We start from the raw sequence: 13,918 nt of genomic DNA, 5'->3' as shown, positions 1-13,918 counted from the left end.
GGAACCTGGAGATGGAATTTTAATTCATTCTGATTTACAGTGTTTGGGGTTGTAGCATGCCCTTTCTTTCTCCCAAGGGAATCCCAGGGAAATAAATGAGGCTCTGAGATCTCTAGTTCCCAAGACTTGGAGCATAAAAGAGGACGAGGTAAAGAATTTACCTTGATCAATTTATCTCTTGACTTGCAATTCTAAAACAATGCTATTTTAAGATGCACTTGCCCTCTTCTTCCTCTACCATAATGTGGGATGATATTTTGCTACTTATAATGAAGTTGGGTTTTTAAGCCACTTCATATTCTTTCATATATTCATTATCTTTTAGGAATTTTAAAGCTTCAGAAATAGCTTTTCAGAACACGTGTGGGAAGTTTCAGGTGTTTTAATGATTATTTACATTAACAACAAAATAATGACCATCATGAAGGTCTGTCAATCAGCTGCAAATTATATTAGCTCAGAAATCAGGCAGCAAAACAATAATACACAGGTATCTAATTAGCAAGAGTTCCTCATAAACAAAGCAACAGTAAAGTGGCTGCTTACCAGCTCTCCACCCTTGAGATCCTACCCTCAAATTGTTTTATCAACATCTTGTGCAGCATTCTGCAAAAGCCTTTATGTTTGGTTGCTTTTGAACTAAGAGAGTCAAGGGGAGCTTACGAAGTTTCCGAGAAGAAGGAGCCCTGCCAGCCTACAGATATTCTTCTGCAGGGTGGGAACTAGCCTCTAGCAGTGTTGCTATTCATAGAGATTATGAGGCAGCTGACATGAGATGAATTCATGCCATACTGTTTTGGATTGGAATTTAGAAAATTAAGTTGGAAATGTTTTCACAGTCCTGGACAGATACAGATGACCACAGTGGAGCAAAGTTCAGTGACGAAGCCATTGTCTGGCTGCTTGGGTTTTGCCATTACTTTGTTTTGCTTTCTCTCTTACTGAAAACATAATGAGTTTCCTTCAAAAACTCTGAGGTGGCAGTGTGTCTTGAATGACTTCAGCTTCTTTTGACTACTGGCAGAAGCATTTCAAAATTATTAAACTTGTGACAACTTAATGTTATTTTATTGACAAAAGCAGGGAGTATCAAGGCAAAAATCATAATTGTAATGGGTTTCACATTAGAAGATTTAAGAAATTCATACTGAAAATCAGATGGGATTTGGAAAGCCTGTGAATGACTGAAATGAGAATTAAATGTAGATAACAGTTTTCATAACCAACAAAATGAGCATGAACTTGTAACTGCTAAGGTTTTAGTTTGACTTTAAAGGACTATTTTGATTAAGCCTTTGTTCCTCAATATGTCTTTAATTACTTTTTTTTCCTCTCCATTGTTCCCACTGCAGATGATCATTCTCGAGTGAGATTGCAGCCTATTGAAGGAGAAACAAGTTCCGATTACATCAATGGGAATTATATTGATGTGCGTATCCTGATGTAGTCAACAAGCTCACTGTTGTGTTCAGTCAAAGAGGGAACTCCTACTAGTCTCACATGATTCATAATTTGTAATAGAGACCACAGCTAATATCAGCTGCTAACATTTTTTAGCACTGGAGAGTGCTATCTTTGGAAGCTAGGTGTGCACTAATAGAAGAAAAAAGCCTCAAAGGTTTTGTCAATCAGTGAATTAAATGAGTCGTTTCCTCCAACTGCCACTAGACTGAAACCTTGCCAGGAACACTGTATGGCTACTTTGCCTGCTGGTGCTTATATGGGCTAGCAAAATGTTATTTTCACTTTCTGTCAACAGCTTGGCATCATTCCACATTTAAAAGAAAGCTGTTTGCATATTAATGTGACAAAACTCTGTAATGCCTAATGCAGAGATTTGCAGTCTCTTGTCATCTCTGCACTTTTAAGTCGCCTTCAAAGTATATTCTGCAGCTGTTAACCAGTAATTCTAATGCAAGCAAGACATTTCATTAAATATGTAGGCTTTTTAATTATTGAAAGTGGCTTCTTTGTTCATTCTGCATCATGTTAACTTAATGTTTTACATTAGAATAAATTCTTTAAGAGACAAGGTGTTTTTGGTTGAAAGAATGAGCTCAAAAGTAGAATTGGAAATCTTTAAAAAGCCAATATTATTTATCTAAAGCCAGAAGTCTATGGATAGCAAAGTTAGTAATTTTACTGTTTACATGAAGTGCTAGATGTTAGGCTAAGTAAAACAAGTGTTGCTTCATAGGAAACTGTGCCTGCTAAAGATTTCTTGTTCAGCAGTTACATCTTTGAAAAATGATGTCACAGTTTGCAGTTCAAATTTAATTTCTAGTATGAAACACGAACGTAATGGATGTTTTTTCTCAGAATGTGGAAGAGCTAGAGCTATAGAAGAAAAGTAGGTACTTCAGTTGTAACAATCCAAAGTCTGAGGGAACTTTCTGAAGATACCTCCCGTTACTGATGTTTATAAGCACATTCCAGAATCATTAAACTAAGCTCAGATTTCTGCTCAGTCCCTTGCTGTTGAAAGTATAGCACAGCCACCGAGCAGTGAAGGCACACATGGAAATACATTTAGTTAGACGCCACACTAATCTCTGAAGGGAGTAATCTGTCATGGAAGGAAAGAGAGTTCACACTGGGGACTTAGATTTGAATTCACTTTCACATTTCCTCCAACATTTAGGATTGTTCTCATTTTAGGCTAGTGGTATGTTCTTGTGTCAGATTTGAATCTTATACTAAAATATTTTAGTACGTGAGAGCTAAAGATTTGGATCATACAGTCTCATATAAAATGCTGATAGATAGCTGTATAGAAAACAGGTTTTTTTGCTTATGGAGTACAAAAGGATGGAGAGAATGTGGCCCTAGAAGAAACAATGCCTGAGAACCAGAAAAGTCTTTGCCTCATCCTCAGCAGATGGCTTCGTTGCAGAGCTTGGAGGACTGCAGGCATCCTCCAAAGACAGCTCTGCCACAAAACACAGCATGAGTGTTTATAATCTTGCTAGTCAGGTTTCTATTGGAAGCGCTGCTTTTTCTACTACAGAAGCAGCTTTAATTTTGCTCCTGCATGCAGTTATTACTAGAGTTGTCGTGCTGTCAGTATAACATGTTAATAAGGGAATGGCACCATCATAGGCACAATGGTTATGATGTATTTTTTCCCATGCTTTTTTTTTTTCACTGGGAAATGGAAGTGTTTGATCCCAGGCACTAAGAATTAGGTAACACATAGCAGGAAAAAAACCCACTCTGTAGCTCTCTGAACTTCTCAGTTCATAGACTTCCAAATTTTGCTTCAATGTCATGTAAAGAAATCAGTTCTTTAATTCATGTTATTCTTTCTGTAATATTCAAAGTATCTTCAGTTGTTTTGATTCTTTCCCACCTTGTATCACTACATTTCCCCTTGCTCTTTCACAAAGAAATTGCAGTGGCATGCATGCTACATCCTTAAGTTCTTCCTGCTGATGACTGACAATGCATCATAACCACTATTCAAATATTAACACTCCTACAACTGAACTGATCAGCATACTTGTACATGATCTAAACATTTGGTGACACTCCCATCACATCAGAAATTCAAATACTATACAAATGCTATCATTACATTTTAGCAACCTGTTCCATGTTGCAAAGAATGCTTAGAGTGTTGGTCTTTATTGCTTGGCCAACTTGTGATTAAGTTGCTCTTGTCATCAGAGTTGTATTATGTTCATCCTGAAAAGGTATGTTCATACCAAATGATTTAATCAAAGAACTTATCCTCCTTTTTACTGTTGAGAAATAAAACATAAATAAATCACCATGGGCAGAGTGAACACCATGCCCTCCTGCCTTCCCCAGGCTGAATGCAAATCTGACATTGTTTAACTGTTAAAAAAGGGATAGGCTTTGCAGTCAATAGCAATAGGTGAAGGTGTATCTCAGACTCCATGAGCACCTAATGCCATTAACTGTAAGAGCTAGGGAAGATTTCATGCTGTTCATTTTCAGCAGAGCCAACAAGGGACTGAAAGAACATATTACCTCTGGCCCCTAATGTACAACGCTGCAACTTAAGTATTTTGCAGAAAACACATTCGCTTTTGTTTCCTTTCTCACTTGCCCTTCTCCAAATGGAAAGAACTTTTGCATCTAATACATTATTTGTACTGTTGTGACATTTACTGAATACTATCCTAAATGAAGTTTCACTCATAGGAACATAGCCAAGGTGCATACTGCTGATTTTGTTTTTCTTTTCAATTTTTTCTAGGGTTATCATAGACCAAATCATTACATTGCCACACAAGGTAAGTTTATCACCTTTTCCTTGTGGTTATGTGAGGCTAAGAGGTTTTGGTACTTGAATTGCAGTTTATTCTCTCTAACATGCATTTTTGCCACAGTCAATATCCAAGGTAGAGTCCACTCAATCACTTAGGTAGAAACGAGCAAACGGAATTATTATCAAATTTTCAGGTATTTCAAATAAGCGGTCCTTTACCTTTGTGTTAAATATAGGTTTTGAGTAAAAAAGCAGAATGCATCCTTTTTCAAAGAAGTTACTCAGCATTATGTTACTCATGAAAAAAGAAATGAGTCATGGTAGAAATATTTGGTAACTGTTCAGAGAGACAACAGTGTCATGAAAATGTGTGTTCTCTTAACTGTTCAGTGATAACTAGGCTCCAGGTCCTTAATATACAAAACTCTTCAGCTAACAACTTTTGGTAGAGGACCAAAAGACATTTAAACACTGGCAGGAGGATTCATCACAGGGTTCTACAGAGACAATTTTACACACCGTCATTTAAAAGCTTGCTCAAGAAAAAGAGCCTATTCTTTTATCAACATGCAAATTAATTTTCAATTTGTACTTGTCTTTAAAGACATAATTAGCACATTCTGATGCAATCCTTATTTATTTTTTTGGTCAAGTTCAGAGCTGGAACAAATGGGAAGAATGAGTCTTCTGTGACTACTTAGTCACAATATTGAACAATATGCCAATCTCCTGCCTATGCTTGGATAGTATGTGTGTGAAAATTCGATTGCTCCTCCACTGCTTGGAGGGAATCTTTTTTGTAGTAGGTAGTCTGTGACAGAGCTTCTTGCATTTGCCCATGGATCTGAAAAAGCTGAGCTCCACCCACAGATGTTACTTCAACCTTTTAAGGGACCCAGCTGGAGTACTGAGTATAATATGCTCCAAATAATCTTAACATGTGTTGGATTTAGAGGTCTCATACTTTTTAAGGATTTTTTTAACAAAGCAGATAAAATGTTGGCCATGTCAAATAAGGGGTCTTGCTGTGATTTAACTTGTTTCTTAAATATCCCAGTCTGCTGCCTCCAGTCCCCACTTCCACCAGTGGGAGGTTTCGTATCTCTGCCTTGCTGTACCTTAGCTTTCCACAGTCTCAAATGTGGTGCTGCTTCATGTCAGATGACAGTGGGGCAGGACACAGATGTTATTTCTAGAACCACTTCACTAGTGTCAATATTACACTTTTAGACCAGAGTTTTACACTTCCAGAATTTGTGATCTTAGAATATGAGCCATTTAAATGTGCTTCCTCTTCCACTTCTGCTGCTCACCCATCACGTTGAAGGAGCATTTGAGCAACGCTCTCAGGCACATGGTGTGATTCTCAGGCTGGTGTGTGCAGGGCCAGGAGTTGGACTCAATGATCCTTGTGGATGCCAGGATATTCTATGATTCTATTCTATGTCTGCCTTTATTAGTAAGCCCATCACGTGCCACAACTTGCAGTGCAGCCAGCAATGTCCATGCTCTGTTTTAGAACACACTTTCATCAGCTATGTATGAATACATCATGCAGCACAACAGTTAAGCTGAATTTTTAATTCCCTTGATACCTACTTTTCATCAGTCTTTAAATAACTTTTCCCATTCTCCCTTTTCTCCTCCACAGCAGCTTTCACAGGTGCACATGCCTATTGTTCTTTGACGGAAAGTATCATTATGTGAGTCAGTTTTAAATCTCCGAGGAGTTAGAATGATTGATATTTAATTTTCCTATGTTCTTAAGCTGCATTCAACATATCAAGTGTTAATGAGCAAATATAATTGTTTGAAGTGAAGAAGTGGCAAATTTAATCAGTTTGTAATAGACTACCAATCTGCTTTTAACAGAGCTGGGAGTTGCCTAATCACCTGTTTATTGAAGTGTTACTGTCTTTCATACTAACCAGAGTCTGACATGCAGACTAGTAGCTTTCCACCTTGGCATTCATAGCATCCTGCTGCTACCTTGAATTAGGGGAGGAAACATTTTTTAAAAGAATTTCTTAATGGAGGCTTTCTCAACTAAAAATCAAAAATTATTTTGCTTCAGCTTTTAAGAGTAATACATTCAGAGTGTGCAATTTCAATTACAAAATTAATATCAATTTTCCTTTATGTGATAAGTATAATGTGAGTGGCAGACTGAATTTACAGCTAATAAAGACTTTTGGTGATCTGCTGTAATTGGCATCAACAGATGGCATCCGCACCTGAGTCACCGTGATTAAAAAGAATCCCTCGTCAAAAGCCAGCATATTGGGTCATGCAGAACCAGCAGGCTGGTGCAATTTAAAAACTCATTATTTTGCTTTATATATCCCTTGTTCCCATGGATATAATTCTTCTTTTTATAGGGGAATATCAAGCTCTTGTATGATCTGTTGAATTTACTGGCAGGTAAGGGTTATTTTTTTTCGCAGGAGTTAGGTAATCAATGAATTTTAACCAGGCCCTTCCATGAGAGCATTAGGTTGAAGATCTGTACAGTGCTTATTCTCACAGATACTGCTGGATGTTCTGATTAGTGTATGACTTCTGATCTAGCAAGTCTCACCTTGATTACTGAGCAGGAAAAAATAATTGGGTTTGTATGTATTTGTTCTTTGTCTCCTGAAGCTCAGGTAGTTTACTGAGCTATGTTGTAGCTTCTTTTAGTCTCTATCAAGGGCTTTGGATGCTTCCTCCTCCACAGTACCAGCAACTGTAAATGATGAGTGACAAATGTTAACACAGTTCTGCAGCATCACTCATGGCCATTTCCACCAGGGCTGGTTTTCAAGGTCAGTCATGTGAAACAGCAGATACTCACATGCAAGCTGCATGTCTTCATATATGAAGTACATTCTTTTGTGTATCTCAGACTTTTCAGTACTCCCCACACTCTGCTTGCTGCAGCATGCAGAGGAGCCAGATCTAAGATGTTTTGTGGAAGCACTTCAGAGCATATCTTAATGACTATAAAAAGTTACCCTTGAAAATAAAACAATTTTAGATACAATGGAGCAGTGTAGCTTTTCAACCTCTTCTTTTTCCTCTGTTGTAAAGCAGATGCTAAATTGCTTTCTGTATTGCTTATTATGGAGACAGACATCAAGTCAAGTTTCAGTCAGGAGGAGTTTTTTAGGAATAAGTTAGAAACTTTTGAAAATAAATATTTACAAAAAAAATGTTTACAGTCTTCACTACCAACAGCATAAACTTGCCACTCTAATAAGCCCTTTCATATTCCTTCTCTTTTCTGCAAAATACTTGTCTTTCTTCCACACACAACTGTATGTGCTGTGTGAACATTTTAATAAGGGTTTTCAGAAACAAAAACACATTCTCTTTCAAACTGAAACTTCCCTTTTAGACATCTGAAGCAGAAATAGTGCATTGAATAACAATAACCTTAACTTCCTTGGCATGTTTTTTTTGGTTTTGTGTCGCAAAAAGTTGTCACGACTACAGCAGTCTGGAAGTTCCACACTTCTCTTTACAAAGAAACTCTTCCTTCTATGGTTTTAGCCTCCAGATGAATATTAACATTTGAAATTACTTCAGGGAGAATTGAATAACAGCAAAGCAAAATAGTTGTCCACAATTTTTCAGTTTTATAGATGCTGTCATTTTTGCAGGATGTGGGACTGAAAACAGCCATTCTGTTTTCCTGATAGATATACAAAGTGATTGAATTCTATGTACCTGTATTAATCTTGAAGATTCAACTGTGTTTGATGCTGTTCTTTACTTCTTAATCTTCAAAACATTAAAAAGGTGGTTGAAGCCATCTGTCTTCAGACAGAGAGATGAGCCCATTCTAAGCCCCCCTTTGAAAACGTGAGGCTTTCTAGAACCCTGTTCACCTGTTTTGCCATAGTGATGACAAACACCAAAGAAGTTACTTTTTGCCCCGACCCAAACACGTACAGAAGTTAGACCCTTTACATATGAAAGTGACATCTTCAGGTTATATTGTGAATGGTAAATTCACCTTAGCTCTCTTGCTACCATTACCCACCAAAGACTCGTGATAACAATTACGTTTGAGTGTCTGTTAAAAGTTGGTACTGTCACTAGTGTTGAGGACAAAAAGAAACTGGGTGTACTAAAAACTGGTAACCATCAAAGTCAAAACTTTTAGAAGTTGCCACTTTATGGTACATGAGAATACCAGAATTTCCATCTGCCTCTTCATTTGTAATAGGAGGTTTTAGTGATAACTGTCAGAACAGCTATCTTTCACTATTTTCATGATTTCTGTATTTTCCCATCTTTCTTGCAGTTGGCTGTGTGGTAGTTTTGTTTGTGCAGGGAATGAGACACCCCATTCAGGTGGAAGGCTGTAACTGCAGAGCTAGCATAGTTTTCTAATAGGTACAAAGTTGACTTAGGCTTTGTTGCAGTGTGTCGTTTCCCTGAATCTTTGTGTATAGACCGAGTGAAACAGGAGCAGTGTTAGAAAGCCGCGGATAGGTTTGTTGCTAGGTGAAGGCACTTGCATTCTTCGCATGTGACTACATTTTGCATGGAATAGATGCCCGCGTTTCATATACCTTTGGAAATTCTCTGAAAGTACAAACAAGCTCTAGATACTATATAAATAATTATTTAATATTTATTTGCCAATATAAATTCCTAAATCCCATGCAGGCTTTTCTTGCACTTGCTTGTCAATGTGGCTTGTGAAACAAGTTTGAGAAAACGATGATTTTTCTGTAGTGCATTGTCAAAGCCACAGAGCAAGAAAAAGCAGTTCTTCCTGTCATCTCCCCCACCCAGACTGAGCTGCAGTAAATCAGACATAAAGGACTTCAGAGCATATATAGATCTTTGTCTCAAACACAAGATACTGGTTTGATTTCTCTGTTGTGAAAATCAGACTAGAAAAGTTACAACAGATCTCTGCATATCAGAATAAAGAAGTAAGAGAAATGAGAGTCTGCAGTAAATAATTAGAGGCAAATCAGGCAAATGGCAATGTTTCAAAGTTGTAATGTAGAAAATAGAAGATTGTGTGAAAAGTAATATATTGGTCCTCTTTAAAAAATGTGGCTATAAAATATATTCTGCAAACAAGGAAGTTATCCTTTTTCTTAAATTCAGAAGCTGAACATGCTGTCCTTGTGAACCAAACACTTTCAGTAAAGAACATTATAAGGCTGACCATCTATTAGTGTTGCTTAGACTCCTAATTGCTATATTATGCACTAGAATCCATTTTTTGTTTGAGGAAGATGTATACGGCATCAGCCTTACAAATTCACCTGCATGTCTATATTTTAGGGGAAGGCAAATTATGAAAAGCTGATGTGTGATGAGAAGTTTTCCATGTTCAACAAAGAATCAGCCATAAATTGGGCTTGATAGGGAAGGTACCTAGCACTCTTGACAGAGTTCTGTTAACACACCTGTTAATCAGTGAAGCCTAATGCTAAAGCAGAAAAGAGGCAGAGAAATGCAGTTTGCCAGAAAAATCACATAGGCAAAGCATCTTTTTTCTGTGAAGTGTATTTACCAGATGGTCTTCAGCCATTTGGAGGAAGAAGGCTTTTGGGTCTTCTCATCTGCTAGGGAAAAAAAGGAGTGTAACAAATTTACAAAACAGAATGTATTTCAGAAACAAATGTATCAAGAAAAAAATAAGGCAGGGCTTTTTAGGTTTTTTGGTGTTTGGGGGTTTTGGGGGTGTTTTTTTGTGGGTTTTTTGGAGGGAGTTGGGGGCTTTTGTTTGTTTGTTTTTTGGTTTTGTTGTTGTTGTTGAGTTTGGGGGGTTTTTTTGTCTTGTGACCATATCCAAATCTTTGAAATCTGTCATCTTTTCTCTCTTACATATCCTTTGGTGGCAACTGAAATCTCTATATGGATATGGCCACCAGTGCACATGACAGTCCAGGTGATTTTGAAGCACTACCTTTGAAAACAAGAAAAGATACAGGCTTATTGGATTAATTTCTTTCCCTGTCCGTCTATATCCTTCCATGCAGTTGCATATTCAGATGTAGACTGTGGAGATTCCCTCTGCTGCTGCTAAATCTCATTCTGCTGCAAGCATGCTCATGTATTGTGTCTGTATTAAGCACAAATACATGGCATGTTAGAATGGTATTCCTGGTTTACAGTCTATATCAAATACTGCAGTCTCACATAAAATATAATGAAAAAACAGAATTAAAATGTTTACATTGCCCTTTCCTACTTGAAGTGGTGAAAATAACCAGGTGGTCCCCAAAAATAACAACAAATAATAGTGCTGAATTTTTTGTGATGCAGATTTGATTTTTAACCATAATTACCTTGACATTAAAAGGAAAAATATCCAATACACATTTATTTCTATTACTTTTGTACATATCTTGATCTGACTAATAGTTGTTTGATACTGACTATTTCTGTGAGGAAGGAATAAATGTACCAGTGTTCTCTATCCTTAAATATAAATATACATTGTGAGTGATACATCTCACTCATGAGATACTTACCAGGACAATAAATTATGACAGAGGTTTTTTCTATCATTTTTACTTACGCTTTAATGTAGACTAAATTATCTTGTTTGTTCATCTAGGTAAAGTGTTCATGCTAATGCACTTAAACTCCCAGTACAAGTTTAAAAAATACAGCATCTGAATATCTTACTCACATGCATGGGCAACATTCCTTCACAATAAGGTCCTTGGGGAAAAATAAAAGAAACAAGTAGCCAAAATGAACTCATATTTTTGAGCTAGAGAATAGTGATGATTTTATTACATCCTGATGCTTATGATTGACTCAACATGGAAATAGAAAGTAGAAATGCAAAAAACTAATTAGGTTCTTTTGTCCATTCCCTAAGGAACCTTCTACTGAAGGGGATAAAATGATCTTAAACTTCTCATCCATCATCAAAATTGATTCTGCATTACAAGTTGATATGAAGAACCCAGTCCAACAAGTCAATTACTTAAGATTTTTGTTTTGGAAATGTTAGATGCAGCATGTTTTTTACAAAAAAAAAATCTGTATGTGTTAGTCTTTCCAAGCTCAGATGAGCTATTTAGAATGAGTGATTAATAGGTATTCATATTTCCATGATGCAAATCACGCTTATTGAGAAGAATGCACAAATTAGAAACAAAAGCAGCTTTCTTAGTGGAAAACACTGATTCAGCAACTGAAACTTACTGTTGGACTGCTTTCACAAAGGCAGTTCGGTTTGAACCATGGTCTCAAGCCTCCTGGAATAAGCCTTCAGTCAGAGCTGTGACCTCAGGCAGAGAGCCAATACCTTGTTGCTGTTCCATCTGAATGTGTTTATACCTGTATCTCAGGTTCCCAAATGAGTCACCTATCATTCTTCCAAGATGCTTGACTGTAATTAAACAATTAAAATGTCTGTAGTACATAGAGCGAAAGAAGGTCCCTGTGTGAGTGAGACCTACTTCTCTGTAGCCAGTACACTCCACCAGAAAATACATCAAGGCCCCTAGTTACAATTGCATTATTTAAAGCTTTTCTGTTTCATAGAAGAAAAAACTGAAGCACACTCCCTGCAAGCCACTGTCCAGCAGTGCTGTCTTAAAAGCTGCAAGGTAAAGATTCAAGGCTCTGGCATTATTCAGGTATCCCACATAACTCTCACTAGGGAATTTTTAAGCCCCAGGAGCGTTAATGTAATTCAGAATTTGGAAGATATTGGATTTACCCAGTCTGAGAAAATGTTAATGAGAGGAACGGACCATATAACATCTCTGCTGTGGGGCAAGCAAATTTTATGAAAGAAAGAGTTACTCTGTTATACTGGATGAATGACATTAAGCTACAACTACACTGTTTTGATGGGGTGGGTTTGGGTTTTTTGTTGTTTTTTCCTGCAGTTAAGGTCAGAAAAAGCAGCTTTCTTGAGTGGCATAAGGGTACATATGAGCATTAGGACAGTAGTACTATGTACACATATGTACACAGCTTTTATTGCATTCAGCTTTGTCTCATCTCGGGCTGTTTAAATCTGGACAATTTCTGATGCTGCCAGTTCCTCTGTTACCAGTCAGCAGTACTTCTGTGAGTAGTCAAAAGGTGTTGTGGAAATGTGCTATTTATTCTTTGGGAAACCATATGACATTTTCATTTTTTTTCGTTCAGATAGAACAAACTAAGCTTGTATTGGAAATCTAGCCGTGGAGAAATGTCAATCAATAAGTGTGTAACACTTTATTAGATGGAAACTTAGCTGGCAGCATTAGCTGTAGTATTATAAAAATGTCTTAAATAGCACCTGTCAAGAGTGCACAAATAAAGTGTGATCTCAGACTTTAAAATAAGTGGAGCAATGACTTGTTTCTCAACATGGTGGAAATACTAACATGGAACAGTAACATGTAAGATTTTTCAGAAATGTAGAAGTGGTCGTGTTGTGGTTGCTGTATATTGTACCAAGACTGTTCAGTTCATTCAAACTCTACCTTGCTTCTCTTGTCTTTCAAGGTGTGTTTTGCTTCTTGTAACTGTGAGGGGCATGAACACCTTTTGTGTATTCATGGGCATTTAATAAGTGATGCACTTGTGCTACAGTGGAGCTCCAGGCCTGGACTGGGATTTCTACATGGTACCATAATGCAGACAAAATAATGCATTGAGATGGGCACTGTTCCAGCCCAGTTAAATCTGTATCAATAAGGAAAAGAAAATGCCATATGATATTCCAGAGAATAAATACCACATTCCCCCATCTGACTAGCCACAGAATCGCTGCAGAATAGGATCAGAGGAAATGCCAGCAAGAGAAATGATCCAGCCCTAGCCTACAACTGATGTGTATGTGAATATACACACAATTAGAAAATATGCATTTTCAAACTAATTATCTAGTTTTATGAAATGAGCAATTTTAAAGAAGAAAATCTCTGGAGTTTTGTCATTGCTCAAAGGATATGTATTTTTAAGTATCGCTATATTAAACTGGGAGTTCCGAATGGTGTTCTGCGTTAGTGGTTTTTTATTTTAGCTATCTGTGAAACACTTGCATTTTTTCATAAAACAGTGGGACTCTGGCTCTCCACTACTGTACATTGTAAATAGCAGTGGTTTTATTTTCTTTTTATTTTTGGAAATAGATGGAGAATTTACAGGTCAGTCTTATCCTCTTCTTATTCCTGTGAGAGGTCTAGTGCTGACTCCTTAAATATAGGAGTAGGTGGTATAGAAAGCCAGCCAAAGCACTGGTCAGTCTCATGGGAGCTATACATAAAATTTCCACATGCTCCTCAGTCACTTAGTAATCTAAGACTTGTTGAAAGCTAATGGGACTTGAAAGCACTTTGAACATTTCATTTTGTGAAAGCCAATTTTCACATACAGCAGTGTGCAGGCAGCAGGGCTGGCTGACTGGCTAGCTTGATGCAGGTAGGATTCAGTTTGTGCTTGAAAATCAGCCAATTACTATTCACTGTGCTATCCCTTGGCTGGTAATGAGAGAAAGCTGTGTTTTTCCAGAGAAAAGGATACAGTAGAAAGCCTCTGTGTTGCCAGTAGCTGCACTGGGCAGGATTTGTCCCAATAAAGCATTTCAGCTTGCTTTATAAGCAGCGCTTTCCGGAAATGTCAAGCTAACAGGATTCAGTCAGATCTGTTTTTTATTGACAATCCATCTAAGTAAGGAAATAATGAAAAGCACATTTTAAATTCGTATCTCCATCCTGA

The 13,918-nt window shown here is 37.3% G+C and overlaps 1 protein-coding gene across 7 annotated transcripts in view; it reads left to right on the top strand.

The window, feature by feature from the left end:
• The window catches only part of PTPRM (protein tyrosine phosphatase receptor type M), a 454,349-nt gene that overhangs the window by 398,574 nt on the left and 41,857 nt on the right, over positions 1 to 13,918 (top strand). For all 7 annotated transcript variants that reach the window (XM_082290787.1, XM_082290786.1, XM_082290784.1 and 4 more), the window contains 2 exons: positions 1,353 to 1,429; positions 4,223 to 4,259. In XM_082290787.1, the coding sequence (XP_082146913.1) occupies positions 1,353 to 1,429; positions 4,223 to 4,259 (114 nt within the window). The remainder of the gene's footprint in view (positions 1 to 1,352; positions 1,430 to 4,222; positions 4,260 to 13,918) is intronic.

The sequence above is a fragment of the Coloeus monedula genome, assembly GCF_965178545.1.
Source record: "Coloeus monedula genome assembly, chromosome: 1".
Taxonomy (NCBI): domain Eukaryota; kingdom Metazoa; phylum Chordata; class Aves; order Passeriformes; family Corvidae; genus Coloeus; species Coloeus monedula.
Note: the sequence above shows the minus strand (reverse complement) of the source record. Positions and strands in the feature narration are given on the sequence as shown.